The following is an 18,957-nucleotide window of genomic DNA, read 5'->3' as shown; positions in this document are numbered from 1 at the left end:
AGTAAGTCAAATACGAATGGTCGAAATCGGGTTTGGAAGTTGTTTTGACATGTTTACGGATGAAAAACAATAATTATGTTATTCACGTATAGAATGTGAGCAATTTTATTGTGAAAGCTCTATACAAAAACATAACAGTTGGATTTGGCATAATTTTGGATATGCTATTCAGAACATACGATAGTGTATTCCGAACGGTGAAGATTGAATTCTATGCATTGGAGCGATGTAAATAATTTTCCAAACATGGACAACACTTCGATGACTACATCAACACTTTGATCAAAACTTTGAACTTTTTCATAAGGTGGCTCTATAAATTTTCAGCATTTCTTGCTTCATAATGGTGTGATTTTTGGGTGGAGGGTCCTTGGATATTTATAAGAAGTCTCGATGGCTTGTGTTGCCCTATCTACCCTTGATTAGCCCATCCTTGTAATGGTAATTAAATATTAAATCATAGTAAAATTCCTTTCATTCTTTCATGGTGGTGGCTGAATTTCTTGTCCGGAGTTGCCTTAAAAGGGCCAAAATATAGGCTTAACAAGCTATTAATGTGGCATGCATGTACTAATTTAATGGGATTGCAGCCAAATATCACGGGCTATACATTCCTTCTTCCTTATTGGAAGTTTCGTTCTCTAACATGAGTTTACATTATCTTAAAAAAGGTATGGAAATTTCTTCCACATTTTCTCTTCCAACTTCCATATAGCCTTTCGTTTGGTGTGGTTAGACTATTTCACCTTGATGTATGTAATGGTGTGTTTAAGTACTTAGACTTTGGTGTCTACAATCCATATTAGGACATATTCATATTTCAGCTCTTCTCCCGTGTAACCTTCGATCATGAGCAGTTCAATTTCTAGAACATGGCTTGAGTCCAGGATGTATTTCCTTAACTGATACACGTGGAAGACATTGTTAATCTTTGACATATCTGGTGGCAATGTTAGTCTACAAGCCAATGTGACCACTGTCTCCAGAATTTCGAATGGTCCTATGTATTGAGGAATCATTTCTCCAGTTTTACTGAATTGAATGACTCCTTTCATTGGTGACTTTATATAATTCTTTTCACCAACGGAAAACTTTGCTGGTCTTTTGTTCAGATCGGCCAAAATCTTTGCCAATCTTGTGCAGCTTTGAGTCTGTCTTTGATGATAACCACTTTGTCCACTTTCGCTTGGATTAGTTCTAATCTAGTTATGTCTCTCTCCCCTATTTCGTCCCAATACAGTGGTGATCGAAACTTCCGTCCATACAGGGCTTTATTGAGACATTCCCATACTGTTGTAATAATTGTTATTGTAAACAAACTCTATCAATGGTAAATTTTCGCTCCAATTACTATTGAAGTCTATGGCACAGGACCTTAGCGTATCCTCTAGGGTTTGAATCGCTCTCTGTTTGGCCATCAATTTGAGAGTGATAAGTGGTACTAAGAGTAATTTTCATTTTCAAGATTTCTTGAAAGCTTTTCCAAAAACGTGACACAAATTTTGGATCTCTATCTGACAAGATGCTTCGTGGAACTTAATGTAGCAGCAAAATGTTATACATGTTTAGAGTATCCATTTTTTCAAGATCGAAATTAATGTGGACGGGTGACAAGTGCGCATATTTTGGGAGTCTATTTATGATTATCCATCCCTTCGTGACTCTGTTTTGACTTTGGCAAACTTATTATGAAATCCATTATATTCTCATTTCCATATGGGATTTCTAGAGGTTGAAATAATCTTCTCGGTCATTGGTACTCAGATTTCACCTGTTGGCATACCTGGAATTTAGAGACAAACTCACTGAAATTTTCTTTCATTCCGCTACACCATAAACTTTCTTTCAAATCCTTATACATGCTTGTACAGCTAGGATGGTCTGTCCAGATTTCACAGTTCGCACCATAGAGTTAGTGTCTATAAATTTCCAAAGCAAAGACCATTGCTGCTAACTCGAGATCGTGAGTAGGGCATTTTTGCTCATGCAACTTCAGATATCTTGATGTGTGATAGGCTCGTAATAGTTAGTATTTTTATTTTCATATTTCCCATTATTCCAACCTCCGATATGTTTAATTGATACATTTTTTTTGTGTAATTTTATTGTAGGAGGAACTTTTACGGTCTTGGAGCAAATTTGAGTTAAAAAGGTGATGTTTATCACATTTGAAGTTTCAAGATAGAGTTTTGAAAGAGAATGATCAAACCAGAAGAGGTCCTGGAACAAGGCGTGTCCACGCTTTGTGACTATTCTTCAGCTGCCGGCATAACTAAATATGAAGTCCGAAAACTGCAAAGACAATATCATATTTAAGACTCCTAATTATGGTATTTGATTTGTGAAAAATAATTGAAGAGATATTTATTCTTATTGAGAGAAATAAAGATAAGATAGAGTTTTATTCCAAAAAAACTCTATCATATCTTTGATATGATTTTTAAGGGTTATGATTTGTATTAATGGGCTCCTCTCCTTGGCCCAATAACTACACAATATACACGTTCTACATAAGGCGGCACAATCAATTTCTCCCCAATCACCACAACTCACGTGAAGAACAAGGAGAAAAGAGGTCAAGGATTTTCTCTCCGATTTTCTCCACAACTCTAGGCTAAGTTTTATTTTTTATTCAAGGGATATTTTTACTGTTTAATTTATCACTGTGAGGTATTCGTTCTTAGATTTAATATTCTTGTTATTCCAAGTATTTGTCGATTTATAATTTAATTCTATGAAAGTTGTATCTCAATTAATCTGACAATTTAATTCGATATATAATTTTCTACTGCTATCCATGAATTCAATGATCCGTAATTATCATGAACGATTGGTATATGAGTAGCGATAGATTAGGTGTGTTGTACTATCATAGAATGTTTAATCTAAATAAATTAACAAAACTGGATTTTTGTCAATTGCAGCTATCTCGGTTGTAAGATTTCAGGATTAACTGTTTTCACAAATCTAAAGCTATCTTTAATTAATATGGAACACTATCATGCCCATTTAATTATTGATAATTTTTGACTGGATGTTGAGTTTGGTCAATTAAATTAGGAAAACACAAAGATTTTAGCAGCTATCCTTATAATTCTAAGGTTAATTACTTGTAACTGCATGAATAAATAATATGTTAGTCGATGAATAGTGACATAATTGAATACTGAAAATCTCCTTGAATCAGAGTTTGGTAATTTAATTCTCGTTTAGATTTACTATTTTTTATTGCTTTCTAATTTTAGTTTTAATATTTTATTTTGTTCTTATCAATAAAACCCCCTTGTTATTTATTTTTCCTCGAAAGAAATTATCCTCCGTTCCCTATGGATTCGACCATGCTCACCATTACACTAGTTTTATTTAAAGAGTAAGCATTTAAGTTTGGTGGCACGACGACATCACACTAATGTGTAAGCAATGACTCTTCCTTCTTGTACGAGTAAGCATCTGAGATTTTTCTTTGATGTGTGGTTGTAGATGGTAAAATCCTTGTTCTAAATAGGCAATACCAACACTGATGTATATGCAAGTTTCTTTTTTAATAATTGAAAGCTCTTTTCACATCGATGAACTTTTGGTAATAGCATGCTAATCTAAGAAAGCTGCTAAATTCGGTCACATTCTTAGGTCTCATCCAATCTAGTTAGAATCACTTCTACCTAATTGGATCCACTAATACTCTTAATTCCGAGACAACGTGACATAAGAAAGATACTCCTCAGCCATAATTCGCATTCTGAACTTGGAATAGAGCTCTTACTCCGTTAATGTCCAAAAAGCAAGGTGGAGGTGCTCTTCATGGCCTTTCTCGTAATAGATAAAGATGTCATCGATGAACACCACTATAAATGTGTCAAAGAATGACTTGAACACCTTGTTCATTAGAACCATGCAGGATGCTGGCACATTCATCAACCCAAACTGAGGATCTTCATGGAGGATAAAATTTGCTTAACAAGTGTGTATATAATTAATTTACGAAGTAATATTTTACAAAAAATTCCTAAAACATGTCATGGACAAAAAGTTAATTTGCTTGACATCTACCTTAATGTTTGTGTCAGTCTCACATGTCATTAGTTTTTTATATGTTGAAAAGAAATTACGGGATCTTGAACTCTAGATCTCGTCTTCGTAATAGAATTTGTTAGGTTATAAACTCAAGATATTTATCATCCTCAAAGACTTGCGTATTTGGTGGTATAACATCTTAGATTTATGAGTTAACCTCTTGGATTTATCAGTCACTCTTTATTAATTTAATATATGTTGTGGGACATTAGTAAGATTGTCGATCTCTTGAGAAGTCGACATCAGCTGGTATCTGCTATAGACATCTTTCACTCAATTTTCATTATTAAGTACATTTATAATGTACTTTAATCCAGTCTATTTATAATTTTTTAATCGACAATGATCCGATAATAATCTTTTTCTAGATTGCTCATTTCACTATGTCGACTCTCAAAGATGACACAATGATATGGTGTAAATCTAAAAAAGATATCGTCTCAAAAAACTTATCCTCATATAATATAAACTCTTGGATTTATAAATCTTGATAATATAATATATACATTTACGACAAAATAGTGGTGTTAACGTGCATGGAAAACATCGGCCCCACACGCTAATTCTGCATTAAAAAATACCTCCCTGAAACTTTCACCATGGAGAATTGAGGAACCCAAAGACAATAAAAATAGAGAGTAGAATTAGACTCGCCAGCCAGCAGTGCCAGCAGAATTAATGAAGATCAATACAGACTACTAGGAGGTGGCCGGGTTTTGCGGATCCTGTCCAGGCTCCGAAGCTGGTAGAGTAACTCCAAGTGATACAAATGAGATCCTATGCTTCTTTATTAGTATTTGTTTAAATATTATTATCATCATATTTTTCAGTAAAAAAAAAATTCAATCACGAGTCAACTTTGCTTGTTTTCGAGATGATCAAGACGCTACAATGAATCCTCATATCGAAAAAAACCATTTAATTAATGAACATGAAAATGAAGTTTCTTGAATTTCATGTCCCCATCGATCTCTCCTTTTCACTAGAGCAAAAACACAGACAAAATACTATATATCATGCTTGGATCTTTGCCAAAATCAATTGTAGCAACCAGATTGAATCAGCTCTAATAATGCAGCAGCAACAAAGTAATATTTCATACAACACAATTATAGTGCTCAAGAAGCCTGTTGGCTTCCCTTAGCCCACTATAGTAAGCCCCATGAGTGGTTGAGTAATGTGTTCTGTGTGTGGCCTCTCCAGCAAATAGGATTTGCAATGGTGGAGATTCAAGATTGGTGATTTGGGGCAATGGCTCAGCCAATGTATCTATGTCATCTATACTTGATCCGACCGCTACATAACTGTATGATCCCAAGAAGAGTGGATTTGTGCCCCATTGAGTTCTTAGAACTTTTGAATAATTGAAATGGTTGGGATTAGGATTCGTGTTCTTTTGGGATTGGGATTTTGTTGGTAAAAAGTTCGAAATGGTTGTGGAGAACCCGTCGAGGATTTGGTCGTCGGTGAGGGATTCGAGTGCGAGAGCCTCTTCTCCGGCAAACCATGACAAAAGGACCTTTGAATTGTTGTAAATTGGAGATATGAAGGATGTTTTTCTGATCCATTGAGGAATCTTTGGGTTCCTTAACTCGGAATCCGGGGGGTGGAACACCATTTCCAAGAAGGGGAATTTTGTTGGATTATTGGTCTCTTGATCATAATTTGAAGAGGGGCTGAGTTCCAAGAACACCTTGTTCACAACTCCATACCCGAGCTTCGAAATGGCTCTAGCCTTTGGACTAGGCAATGGCGGATTAAACAAATCAGAATCTTGACAAATCCCATGTTTAAGAACACCAAGTGAAACTGTGACAATAACATGATCGGCCAGAACGATCGACCCATCGCAAAAATGCAGCTTCACCGGTCTGTTTTCGAGGCCATTTTCCATGCGCAGAAGCTCTTTCTCGCTATGAGCAGATCGCCACTCGATTTTCGTAACTTTGCGGTTCAACTGAATCATTCCAACTGGCAACACGGAAGCTAAAGATTCGAGCACACTAGAGTAACCTTTAGCTATAGTAATCTCGTCCCCTGGAAACATTACATACTCTTTCTCCGCAACATAATCAAGATTGCGCAAATCCCCCGCGGATGTATAAGTTCTCTGTATCCCCTCGTGCATACGAAAAATGGATTCTTCAAGCGATTTTCTGCTCCAATTCCCAACTCCATTAACACCCTTCTGATCCTTCAGAAGCCCCCAGTAATATTCAAGACCATGCCTCAGAAAAGAACCCACACTCAGATTCTCAGACCCAAGTTTACAACGCTTCAACACTTCGCAACAAACCCGAACAGAATCTTCGTCCACGGGTTTCCCCTGAACGAAATCCATCAAATTCTTGAAAAAACCCGAAATGGGCTCGACGAGAGATTTGTTGAGCTCATACCCACCTTCTGCAATAGTGACGGGATCTTCAAGAATCACATCCATGCACTCCCACGGCTCCTGAGAGTGAAGTAAACCTTCTTCTTGCGCGATTTCATAAATCGGGCTGCCTCCAACTCCATGGATCCAGGTAGCCCCTTCCTCAATCCTGTCACCGCAGAAATTCGAAGTGTTGATTCTTCCGCCGATTCTGGCACCACCCTCCACTACTGAAAGCTCGAAAAGCTGCTTCGAGTTTGCAGTTGTGTAGAACTTGTTAGCAGCTGCTAGGCCTGCCATTCCTGCACCAATTATCACTATTCTAGGCTTTTTGCTCACCATTTTTGTGTTCTTTTTGTATGGTTTGATCACACCGATCACAGTTTCAATAATGAGAGAGATTCTGTGGAGAGTGAACTGAAATTTGTGTGATTTTTTGTGAGGCGATGATGAGTTACTGGAGAGGATATATAAAGCTTTACTTAGGTCAAGTGTTTGCCTAGTTGAGCTTTTTCTTTAATTCCCTTTTCTTTTTCTTTTTCTTTTTTAAATTTTATTTATCTAATAAAGACATGGCACTACTTTTCTTGAACACTTCACTTCACTTACCACTCTTTAATACATAATTTTGTAGGAAAAAGAAAATCCATCAATCTCATTTATCTCGATTTTCGCGTCGTTACAATCTTCACTCTTTTCAATTTACAAGTTTTTCTGTGATAAATATGATAATCAAATCCATAAATCCAAACGCAGATATCATAAAAAAATATTTGTATTCACCGTGTGACAAATTTTACAACATATTTAGAGTAGCAAGAATTCTAATGGCATTCGTGATGTTTAGTTTTATTCATCAAGCGCATTTATGTGTCTCGGTGGAGCAATATTTGAAAATGAGAAGGCAGACACGGAAGATATAATTAGAAAGATTAAAATCACCATATTTCGATGTATTCCTAGTTCGATTGATGCATTAGTATAGATCATTGATTATCTCGGTAACATAAGTTGTATTTATTGCCTTGTGCTGATGTTCAGTGTAGTTATACATGTACTATCTTTTTATCTGATTTAAATGAAGTAATTTTTTTTAAAATGTACTATCTTTTTATCTTATTTTAAATGTAATAATTTTTTAAAAAAATATATATAAGGTTTGATGAAGCCCTCCACCAACCTCACATGTGAATGAGTGAACGACGGCCCACCAAACTGAACATACTGAATGGTTCTCATTACTCAATCATCCCTCCAATCAATACCAGTTACCCTTCCTAAACACACACACAAGATTTCAACAACTTGATCTATACCAATTGTCTAGTCATGAATGTTATATTCCCTATTTTATATTTTAAACAATTACTTTTCTTTTAAATTCTTATATATTTGAAGACGTGACGGATTTTTCTATCCTACGCATGGAAAAATATTTCTCTGTTACGACATGGTGAAGTATCAGTCATAGAACATCAACACATGATGTCAACTTCCATTAAAATGTAATGATTATGTTATTTGATGGTGTTGAGATATGTTGAGAATTAACCTAACACAACATGCGGTTAAACGTGCCGTTCTTGTATATAAAAAACACAATAAAAAAAAAAAGAGGAAAGTAGATCAAGATCTCCATAAATACATGGATGAGTATGATTGTGAAAATAAGGTGAACCTAGTTTCTTAAATTTAGTCTATGCTTGCCTATCAATGTTTAGGCCTATCAATGTTTAGAAAAGAAGAAGCAAACATACATAGAACATGGAAAAGAAAATCAATGAGTTCTCTCAACGAGTTATTCTCGACATGAAACAAAAATTGTAATTTTCTTATGAATAAACCAGTTACAAATACCTTTGAAACCGATTAACCAAGAAAATTATATTTGAAAGTTATCTCTTAAGATAATTTTTTTTTTTTTGAGTAGGTTTCTTGGAGATGATTCACGAATCTTTATCTGTGAGACGGGTCAACCTTACCGATATTCACAATAAAAAGTAATACTCTTAGCATAAAAAATATTATTTTTTTATGAATAACTCAAATAAGAGATCCGTCTTATAAAATACGATCTATGAGATCGTCTCACATAAATTTTATATTGGAGTATTGAGAATCAGACCATCTTTTCGCAACATTGGAATTAACTTTTAAAATTCTGACTGAATCCATAGCAGTGCAACCTGTCAAACTTGTATAGGGTCTATTTTCAGATTCTCTTCTCCAATAGATTCGTTCAAACATATTCTTTTGAAGGGTGTATCATTACATCTGCCCTACATATGCTTAATTTTATACATAATATTCTTCTTAATTTTTTTTCTTGAAATAATATGTAATCTTTTCCAGTAAATCGACTCGTTCCGATAACATATTTTACTATGGAACATGAAAAATATAATTTAAACATATATCTAGTGCTATTTGATATATTTATCTTTGAATGAACCGCTGAGGACTCGTGTGAGAGTTGGTTTATGTGTACGCATTAATCTTGAATTAATTTTTAATGACAATAAATTATAATTTAATTAGTAGGTTTTTTGTGTGACGGTCCTACGAATAACAGGTCAACTATGTCAACACTTACAATAGTAAGTAAATTTTTTGGTATAAAAAGTAATATTTTTGGCATAAATCACCAAATAGGAGACTTGTCTCACAAAATTGACTCGTGAGACTGTCTCACAAATTTTTTTGTGATAATTTAAATACTGGTTACAACTACATGACACCAATTATTTTGCAAGTCTGTCTCATGAATTTTTTTGTGATAATTTAAACACTGGTTACAACTACATGGCATCAATTATTGGCAAAAACTTGTGTGAGACGGTCTCACGGGTCATATTTGTGAGACATGTCTCTTATTTGGGTCATCTATAAAAAATATTACTTTTTATGCTAAGAATACTACTTTTTGTTGTGAATATGGGTAGGGTTGACCCGTTTCACAGATTAAGATCTGTGAGACGACCTCACATGAGACCCACTTTCAATTATTTTGCAAGTCTCCATCGATTACATGCATATATTTTATCAAGTTCAATCTCTCTCAAATCAGTGTTATTGATTAAATCTTCATTCTTTAATAATAATAATAATAATAATAATAATAATAATAATAATAATCAAAAGCTGATCCTTTATGTAAATCTTCATAGAAGGCAGTGAAGATATTTTAAGCATAGTATATTGATTTAAAATGTTTTTAAAAGGCATAATTAAATCCTAAAATAACTTGATGCTACGAAAATCTTATCTATTAATGTAATCTTGATATTCTTTCACCATGGAGCCTACTATTCTTTAAACTTTATGTGGTAAATTCATGCAACACTTTATTCTTTGTATCTTTATTAAACAATGTCACCTGTTGTTATAAGGGTGAAATACTGAATATTTAATAATAAATACATCAAAGTCCCCATTCAAATCATTCACTTTTATACCTAAATTTAATTTTTTAAAAAAAAAAAAAACCCATGGGGGTTAAAATTTTTGTAAAGATTGGAACTTGGATCTAACTCAACCCCAAAAGCTAGCTCAAGGAGAGAAGATTGTCCAAGTCCATATATACAACTCCCATGTTATTTAACCAACCGATGTGGGACAATTAATACACCACTCTCACGCCCAGGAACGAACATCTCGAGCGTGGAGTTTACAAATGACCCAATTATGGGCAGAACGAGTGGCCTAATTATAGACAGTCCAACACATAACAGTGGAACCCGGGTTATGATGCCATGTAAAGATTGAAACTTAGACCTAACTCAACCCCAAAAGCTAGCTCAAGGAGGGAGGATTGTCCAAGCCCATATATACAGCTCCCAAGTTATTTAACCAACCGATGTGGGACAATTAACAATTTTTGATTAATCCATGCTATTGTTATTGGAGAAATTATGGACTCAATGAATATGAAACGTGTCCCCATTGCCAAAGAGGTGATCGATTGTGAAATATCAAATATATCTTGCAAAATCATAATCTTCTTTTCTGAAGCAACCAATAGATGTTACTAGAAGTCTACACCTCACTCGTTTAAGTATCCGAGGATTCTATCCATATGACTCGATCTAGAGTGTGACTCTGATACCTTTGTTGTGCAATAGAACTCGCATATCGCCACAATGATTTGATATTATACACTTTAGAATTAAGCTTTCATGGATTTGTTTTTAGACTTTACCCAAAATGATTTATACCAATGGAATTATGTTTTATATTATAAACTCGTGATTTTTTTTATATATTTCTAATGTGAAATTTTGATTGTTTTTGAATTTATGTTTAAATACATCTATCGAATTACAACTTAAGTCAGAGTATACACGTGCGTGTGTGTGTTTATATATATATATATATATATATATATATATATATATATATATATTAACACTTAACTCTAGACAAAAAAAAAATCCAATTTGTAGAATTATACATTGATAATTAGAATAAAAAAAGATATTATCTTACTTAATGTATTTAAATAATGCTATATTAAATATCAATTATTAGTTTTGTCTTAAACGACATTGAAACATTTATGTTGTCAAATAATATTGTTGGTAAACTTCAATTTAACTTTATTATTTCAATTACTTATATTTTTAGTCAAAATATTTCATATATATTTGGGTATATTTATTTTAAATGTCGTATGTTTTAAATTTCTTAACTATTAAATTTGATTTGAAGTCATAATATCTAATTATGTAGTTTACATATTTCAATTAAGAAAATGTTACGAACATCAATATCTCATTTACATGATCTCACAAATGGTATGACTTTTATAATTCAGTGAAGTGTTTTTCTTTTATTTTTGATAACTAATTACATAAAATAATATCTTATGCATCGTACGAGTGAAATACTAATAAATATACAAACAAGTGTTTAAATGCGGATTGAGCGTGTTACCGTATTAGAGAACAAAATGTTCGAATTGGTGACATAACAAAAACTAATAGCGTGCAAAATTAACTTGATAGAGTAGGTCTCTTATGAGACGGTCTGATGAATCTTTATCTGTGAGACGCGTAAACCTTATCGATATTCACAATAAAAAGTAATATTTTTAGCATAAAAGTAATACTTTTTCATGGATGACCCAAATAAGATATCCGTCTCACAAAATACAACACGTGAGACCGTCTCACACAAATTTTTGCGAACATGATAATGCAATGCATGATAATTTTTGGACATAAAAATCAATAATAACGTAAAATATCGTTCTTATTGGAAATATCTATGTCCACTAAATGAATCCGATAGCTAATTCAGCAAGTGCTAACGAAGGGCTTGAGTAAAGAAAAATCTATTTCACTTAATTAAATATAATATTGTTTCTACCTAATCGAATATCGATCTCTTCCATGCAATGGTTGGTATTTGTTTGTTTTATTCGGAATAAAAAGTTAAGTTCTTTGTAGGTAAAATATAATATCATAAAAAATATATTTTAAATTATATAGATTTTAAATATGTATATAAATTATAAATAATATATATTTATTTAAACATATATATGTAAGATGTATATAAATATATAAAAAAAAATAGTTATCAAAGTTTAAAACCTAAATAACTATATACATATACTAAAAATATCATTTATAATTATACATATTTTTTTATAAAAACAATAAATTAAATAAGTTATATTATTAATAAAATAATAATTTTAACGAAGTTCGAACTTCGAATAATCATGTGTGTGTGTATATATATATATATATATATATATATATATAACACAAAATTTAAGCGTTAAAAAATTAAATTTTCAAAAAAATTTAATAAAATAGTTTCAACCAATTGAAGCCGCTCATAACCGAGCTGATCGATTTTGACCTTTAAAACCGTTTTTATGGAGTTTAGGACCGGATCCGTCACTGATTTTCGGTTGAACAGGCCGGTCCGTTTTGGTTATGAAAACACTTATGATAGCATTGCATAAATTATAAAAATTTAAATTATTATTAGTGGTTTGGATTCTCCAAAGCATCCTAATTAATTTTGCATTAGATATATGACTTAAGTTGATGCATCATTATCAAGACTTGATCAAGAACAAGTAAAATTAATCCTTGATTTCTCCAAATACTTAATATTGATTACAATATTTTTTTTAAAATATTTTAATTCCTTGTATAGTGTCCCAAATTTTCTTGAGCACCCAATCTATTTCCCTCTACCTTGATAGCTTCAATTTTTGTGTTTTTACCCACAAAAAATCGTATGGAAGATCGTGATGAATAGTTATCTATGGGATCTCGAGCATTTAACATCTAGGAAAATTATATACATGCTAGATATATTTACTCGAGAGGTAAAAAGGGTTGGAACTTGAGACAATTAATCATATATGATACCTCATGGATAGGCTCACTACTCTTGGCCCATTCCTAGCTCAAATGGAAGACAAGTCCATCAAGGTACCAGATATTCTCTTATAAATAACAGGTTTGAATGTTCAGTTAAATATTCACTATATTATTTTTCAATAGCACCTCTAGCTGCTCTTGATTCATATCCTCAGTTTCTAACTTGAGCGTCGGAGGGGTTAAGCCAGGACACCCTCATAACCCTCTTTTAACGGTCTTATTCGTGATTTCAGGCTCAGGACAATTCCAAAACCTGCGTCTGGACTAGTGACACTTGCTGGAATCGGACCTTAAATTTCCATGAGTATCAATATATTTATAAATTTTTTATTCAGATGAAAAAAATCATTAAAAAACAAAATTTATAAACAAAATTAGGATTTTATTCTTACTCAATTAAATCAAGAAATTGTTGTTCGACTTCCAAGATTTGGTTAATAGTTATTTATTAGTAAAAACATGTTACTAAATGTAAAATTGGACTGTATATTTGAGACAACCGAAAAATAAAATACAACTAATATATTTAGGACATAGATACATATCTTTCTTGACTGAAAGGAATACAAATAGGTAGCATTTGCTAATTTTTATTTTGAAATAATTTTAAACTCTACAAAATGAAAAAAAATGGTTCCACCTTACGTTTCAACCTAATTTCCACGTTCACTTAAATTAATTATTATTATTATTTTGAACTCAAATTATTCACCAGCCAAAAATAATTCTATTATTAACATATGATTATATCTATGTAGCTCGACCAAGACAGTTGTTGGAAATTTTAATCAACTTTAGAGATCGGATAAAAAATTATGTCTCATGAATGTGGGAGTGTCTTTTGGCTCTCCATATTCTTGAGTTAATTGAAGAGTTTTAGCTCTCCATATTCTTGAGTTAATGAGAAGATTAATTGAATTAATTAATTTTACATGACTCTTAGTGTGCATTTTGAGGCTTATAAATAATGTATTCATTTCCTCATTTCAAACATATGAAAATTTTATCTCTTTCAAGCACTCTCTTGCATTTTATATTATTATATTTTCATTTGGCCTCCGTTAAATCTCGGTGATAAAGTAAAGATACGTTTTCAGTTCGCCGTAGTAGTGTCTCGTGCTAAGTCACTGCTAGTTGTTCTGTTGTATCCTGGGAAACAGACGTCCACGGAAACCTCAAAGCACATACCGGAGAAGGCGAATCTGTTTTAAGGAAATTGTATACACTACAGGCCTCGGTTTGGTTTTGCTTTCTTTTACACAATAGTCATACTGTAAACATCACACTTGTTTCGGTTATTGCTTTATCTCTACAAGTTCGTTTCTACGCTACTGTTGTTAGCAATTATTCTAACAAACTTAAAAAAGATTACTCATTACGTGGTTTGTTTCAGATATGTCTACTGAAACCAACGTGCAAAGGGAAACTGGTTATGTTGTCTCCACTGTGGCTCAAGTTGTCCCTCATGTTACCTCAAGTGCTGCTGCGGTTGCTGTCCTAGTCAGTCACGGTGAAAAGCCTAAAAAGTTCACTGGTGTGGACTTCAAAAAGTGGCAGCAGAAGATGTTGTTCTACTTGACAATGCTGAACCTGGCCATATTCCTATCTGAGGATGCTCCTTAACTCGAGGAGGGTGGGGGAGATGTTGAATTTGTTAGTGCTGTGGAGGCATGGAATCATTCTGATTTCTTATGCCGAAACTATGTGCTAAACGGATTGGCCGATTCGCTCTACAACGTGTTTTGCGAAAAGAAAACGGAGAAAGAGCTATGGGAATCCCTTGACAGAAAGTACAAAACCGAGAATGCCGGAGCCAAGAAGTTTCTTGTTGGACGCTTTCTGGACTTTAAAATGGTGGATTCAAAGCCAATTATCTGCCAAGTTCAAGAGCTCCAAGTGATTCTTCACGAGATTCACGGTGAGGGGATGATTTTGAGCGAATCATTCCAAGTGGCTGCTATTGTTGAGAAACTGCCACCAGCTTGGAAGGATTTCAAAAATTACTTGAAGCACAAGCGCAAGGAGATGAATGTTGAAGAGCTCATTGTTCGACTTCGCATCGAAGAAGAAAACAGGAGTTCGGAAAGACGATTGTTCTCTCCTGTTGTTGCTAAGGGAAATGTTGTCAAGTATGGTCAAAGCTCGAAAAAGAGAACTTTTTCCTCCTCCAACAAAAGGTTGAACATTGGACCAAAAGGAGGCATTTCAAAGAAGAAGTTCTCAAGAAAATGCTATAACTGTGATGGCATGGGTCACAAGGCATATGAATGCAAGAAGTCAAAGAGAAACTGAGAGGTGAATGTGGTGGATAACTTATCTCAAGAGGTTTCTAACATGAATCTTTGTGTTGTAATATCTGAAGTTAATCTGGTGGGTTCAAACCCAAGGGAGTGGTGAATCGACACTGGTGCCACTCGACATGTTTGCCTGGACAAGGATATGTTTGCTACTCTTGAGGAATATGTGAATGGGGAAAAGCTATTCATGGGAAATTCCGCTACTTCTGAGATCAAGGGTCAAGGAAAAGTTGTTCTAAAGATGACATCTGAAAAAGAACTGACTTTGAACAATGTGTTGTATGTACCTGACATCGGCAAGAACTTGGTGTCCGGGTCGCTTCTTAACGAGCATGGTTTCCGCGTTGTCTTTGAGTAAGATAAGGCTGTTTTGTCGAAAATTGGAATGTTTGTTGGCAAAGATTATGTTTGTAATGAGTTATTCGAACTCAATGTAATGTCTATTAAGCTCGTGATGAATAAAGTTAATACTTTTGCTTACTTTCCTGAGTCTTCTTGTTTGTGGCATGGTAGACTTGGACACGTTAATTATGATATAATTCATAGACTAATTAACATGAAAAGTATTCTTGCATTCCAAATTGATAAACTACACAAATGTGATACTTGTGTTGGCAAAACTAACGAGATCATCTTTTCGAACAATTGAATGAAATAGTGAACCAATTGATCTAATTCACAGTGATATATGTGATTTAAAAGATGTACAAACTCGTGGTGGAAATAAATACTTCATTACTTTTGTTGACGATAACACGAAATATTGTTATGTGTATCTTCTTAAAATTAAGGATGAAGCTATTGACAAATTTATCCAATATAAGAGTAAAGTTGTAAACCAACTTAGCAAGAAAATTAAGGTGCTAAGAAGTGATCGTGGGTGGAGGTGAATATGAATTACCATTTGCTGAGTTTTGTGCTCAACACGGTATCAAACATGAAAGAACTACACCTTATTCTCCTTTGCAAAATGGTATTGCAGAGAGAAAGAATCGCACCTTGAATGAAATGATGAATGCGCTGTTATTAAGTTCTGATTTACCACAGAACATGTGTGGGGAAGCTGTTCTAACAGCGAACTACCTTTTAAATAAGGTTCCCCGAAAGAAGCAAGATAAAAGTCCATAAGAGTTATATAAGGTAGAAGACCTTCCTACCGATAATTGCGAGTGTGGGGGTGTCTTGCGAAGGTTGCAGTACCCACTCTGAAGAAATTAAAGATAGGACCAAAAACTGTTGATTGCATTTTCATTGGATATGCTCAAAACAATAGCGCGTATCATTTTCTTGTACATGAATCTCAAATAGCTCATATTCACAAGAATATGATAATGGAATCAAGAAATGATTCGTTCTTTGAACACATGTTAACATACAAATCTAAGGAAAAACCAAGTTCATCTAAAAGATTATATTAGAAAATTGATAAATAACAAGAGCTTGATCAAGATATTGAACCTAGACGTAGCAAGAGAGTTAGGACTGAGGAATCATTTGGTCTGGATTTCATCACTTCATGATGGAAAGTGAACCTCAAAACTTCAAGGAAGCAATGAGTTCATCTGAGGGATCTCTATGGAAAGAGGCTATCAATTCAGAAATGGAATCCATTTTACAAAATCATATGTGAGAATTATTAAATCTTCCTCCAGGAAGCAAACCACTAGGCTGTAAATGGGATTTCAAAAAGAAAATGAAATCAGATGTAACCATAGATAAGTATAAAGCCAGATTGGTAATCAAAGGTTACCATCAACGTGAAGGGTTTTATTACTTTGACACATATTCTCCTATATCGAGAATAACCTCCATTCGTGTGATACTCGCGATTGTCGTCTTGCGAAATCTTGAAGTACACCAAATGGACGTAACTTTTCTAAATGGAGATTTAGAAGAGGAAATTTACATGGAACAACCTGAAAGATTTTCTATGACTGGGCAAGAAAACAAGGTTTGTAAACTGGTGAAGTCTCGATATGGCTTAAAACAAGCACCAAAGCAATGACAAGAAAAATTTGACAAAGCCATGATAGAAAGTGGATTTAAATTCAGTGAATGTGACAAATATGAATACATAAAAACCACTGAAAATGGAAATGTCATTTATATCTTTACGTAGATGACATACTTATCATTGATAGTAATTGATAAGATGATCAAATCTACCAAGAAGTTATTGAACTCAAGATTTGACATGAAAGATTTGAGCTTAGTCGATGTAATCTTTGGAATTAAAATTAATAGAACATCAAAAGGGCTAGTTCTAAGTCAGTCAGATTATGTTGACAAAATACTTGAGAAATTAAATAGGGATGACTCTGTATTGGCTAGAACCTCGATGGATACCAGTCAACATCTATCAAAGAATCGAGGTGAGAGTATGTCTCAATTAGAATAATCTTGAGTCATTGGAAGTCTAATATACTTAATGAGTTGTATAAGACCAGACATAGCTTATGCAGTAAAAAAATTGAGTAGATTCACGAGTAATCCAGGAGTTAAACACTGGAAAGGAATTATCATATTACTAAGATACTTAAGGTTCACTCGTGATCATGGGATGCACTATACTATATATCCTGCTGTTATTGAAGAATACAGTGATGCAAATTGGATATCTGATATGAAACACTCAAAATCTACAAGTGGATTTGTATTCACTTTAGGATGTGCAACAATTGTGTGGAAATCTTCTAAACAAATTGTAATAGCCATATCCACGATGGAATCTGAGTTTATAGCTCTTGACATGTGTGCTTAAGAGCTGAATGGATGTGTCACTTCTTAGAAGATGTTCCAGGAGGGGAAAAACCATTGCTGACTATATGCATACATTGTGATAGCCAATCTGCAATTGGAAGGACGCAAAATAAAATATATAATGGTAAGTCTATGCATATACTTCGTAGACACAATACAATTAGACAACTACTCTCAACTGAAGTTATCTCTGTTGACTATATAAAGTCAAAGGATAATATAGCGGATCCGCTAACCAAAAGATTAAACAGAGAGTTAGTTACGAAATAATCAAGAGGAATGGGGCTCAAGCATATAGAATAAATTGGTGCGAAGGAAAACCCAACCTACGCTGACTAGAGATCCTAAGAACTGGGTTTAATGGGACAACCTAATCGCATTAATTTGGTATATCACTGTGGGGGTTATCCCTAGTCCATTCTTTATGAAACAATGAATGTTGAGGATAAGCCTACGACTTTTAATGATTCTGATGAGAAGAATATAGAATCACATATGTGAGAGAGAAACGGGGCCGCTTCGAATGAATTGTAAGGCTCAATTCTAGACCCTCTCGCAGAACCAGGCGTATGTTCATGGCCAAAACGAACACAATCATGAGAACTGAATAGTACCAGGGAGTCTTGTGTGAAGTATATCTTAATTTACATAAACGGCAGAACAGTTCAAGGACATCATGTCTACTGGTCAGCTAGTGAAGCAAATATATATCATGAGGGAAGGTTCAAAGAGTAACACCTACCTATCCTATGCAGGATTCAAATATAGAAATTTGTCACCAAGATCTGTATCAATTTTCATTCATGTGGGGGATTGTTGAAAATTTTAATCAAATTTAGAGGTTGAATAAAAATTATCTCATGAATATGGGAGTGTCTTTTGGCTATACACATTATTGAGTTAATTGAATATTTTTTGCTCTTCATATTCTTGAGTTAATGGAAGATTAATTGAGTTAATTAATCTTGCATGACTCTTTGTATGCATTTTAGGTCTTATAAATAATGTGTTCATTTCCTCATTTCAAACATATGAAAATTTTATCTCTTTC

The 18,957-nt window shown here is 33.7% G+C and overlaps 1 protein-coding gene across 1 annotated transcript; it reads right to left on the bottom strand.

Moving 5' to 3' along the window:
• Positions 1-4,978: 4,978 nt before the first annotated feature.
• LOC140818473 (probable polyamine oxidase 5) lies at positions 4,979-6,939 on the bottom strand. The gene has a single exon (XM_073178432.1). The coding sequence runs from the start codon at positions 6,788-6,790 to the stop codon at positions 5,171-5,173; it is 1,620 nt and encodes a 539-aa protein (XP_073034533.1). The 5' UTR covers positions 6,791-6,939; the 3' UTR covers positions 4,979-5,170.
• Positions 6,940-18,957: the final 12,018 nt, after the last annotated feature.

The sequence above is a fragment of the Primulina eburnea genome, chromosome 17 (assembly GCF_022965805.1).
Source record: "Primulina eburnea isolate SZY01 chromosome 17, ASM2296580v1, whole genome shotgun sequence".
Taxonomy (NCBI): Eukaryota; Viridiplantae; Streptophyta; class Magnoliopsida; order Lamiales; family Gesneriaceae; genus Primulina; species Primulina eburnea.
This window is presented reverse-complemented; position numbering and strand designations above follow the sequence as displayed.

Excerpts from the sequence above, each read along its gene's own strand:
- LOC140818473 (XM_073178432.1), bottom strand. The coding sequence starts at position 6,790 with ATGGTGAGCAAAAAGCCTAGAATAGTGATAATTGGTGCAGGAATGGCA.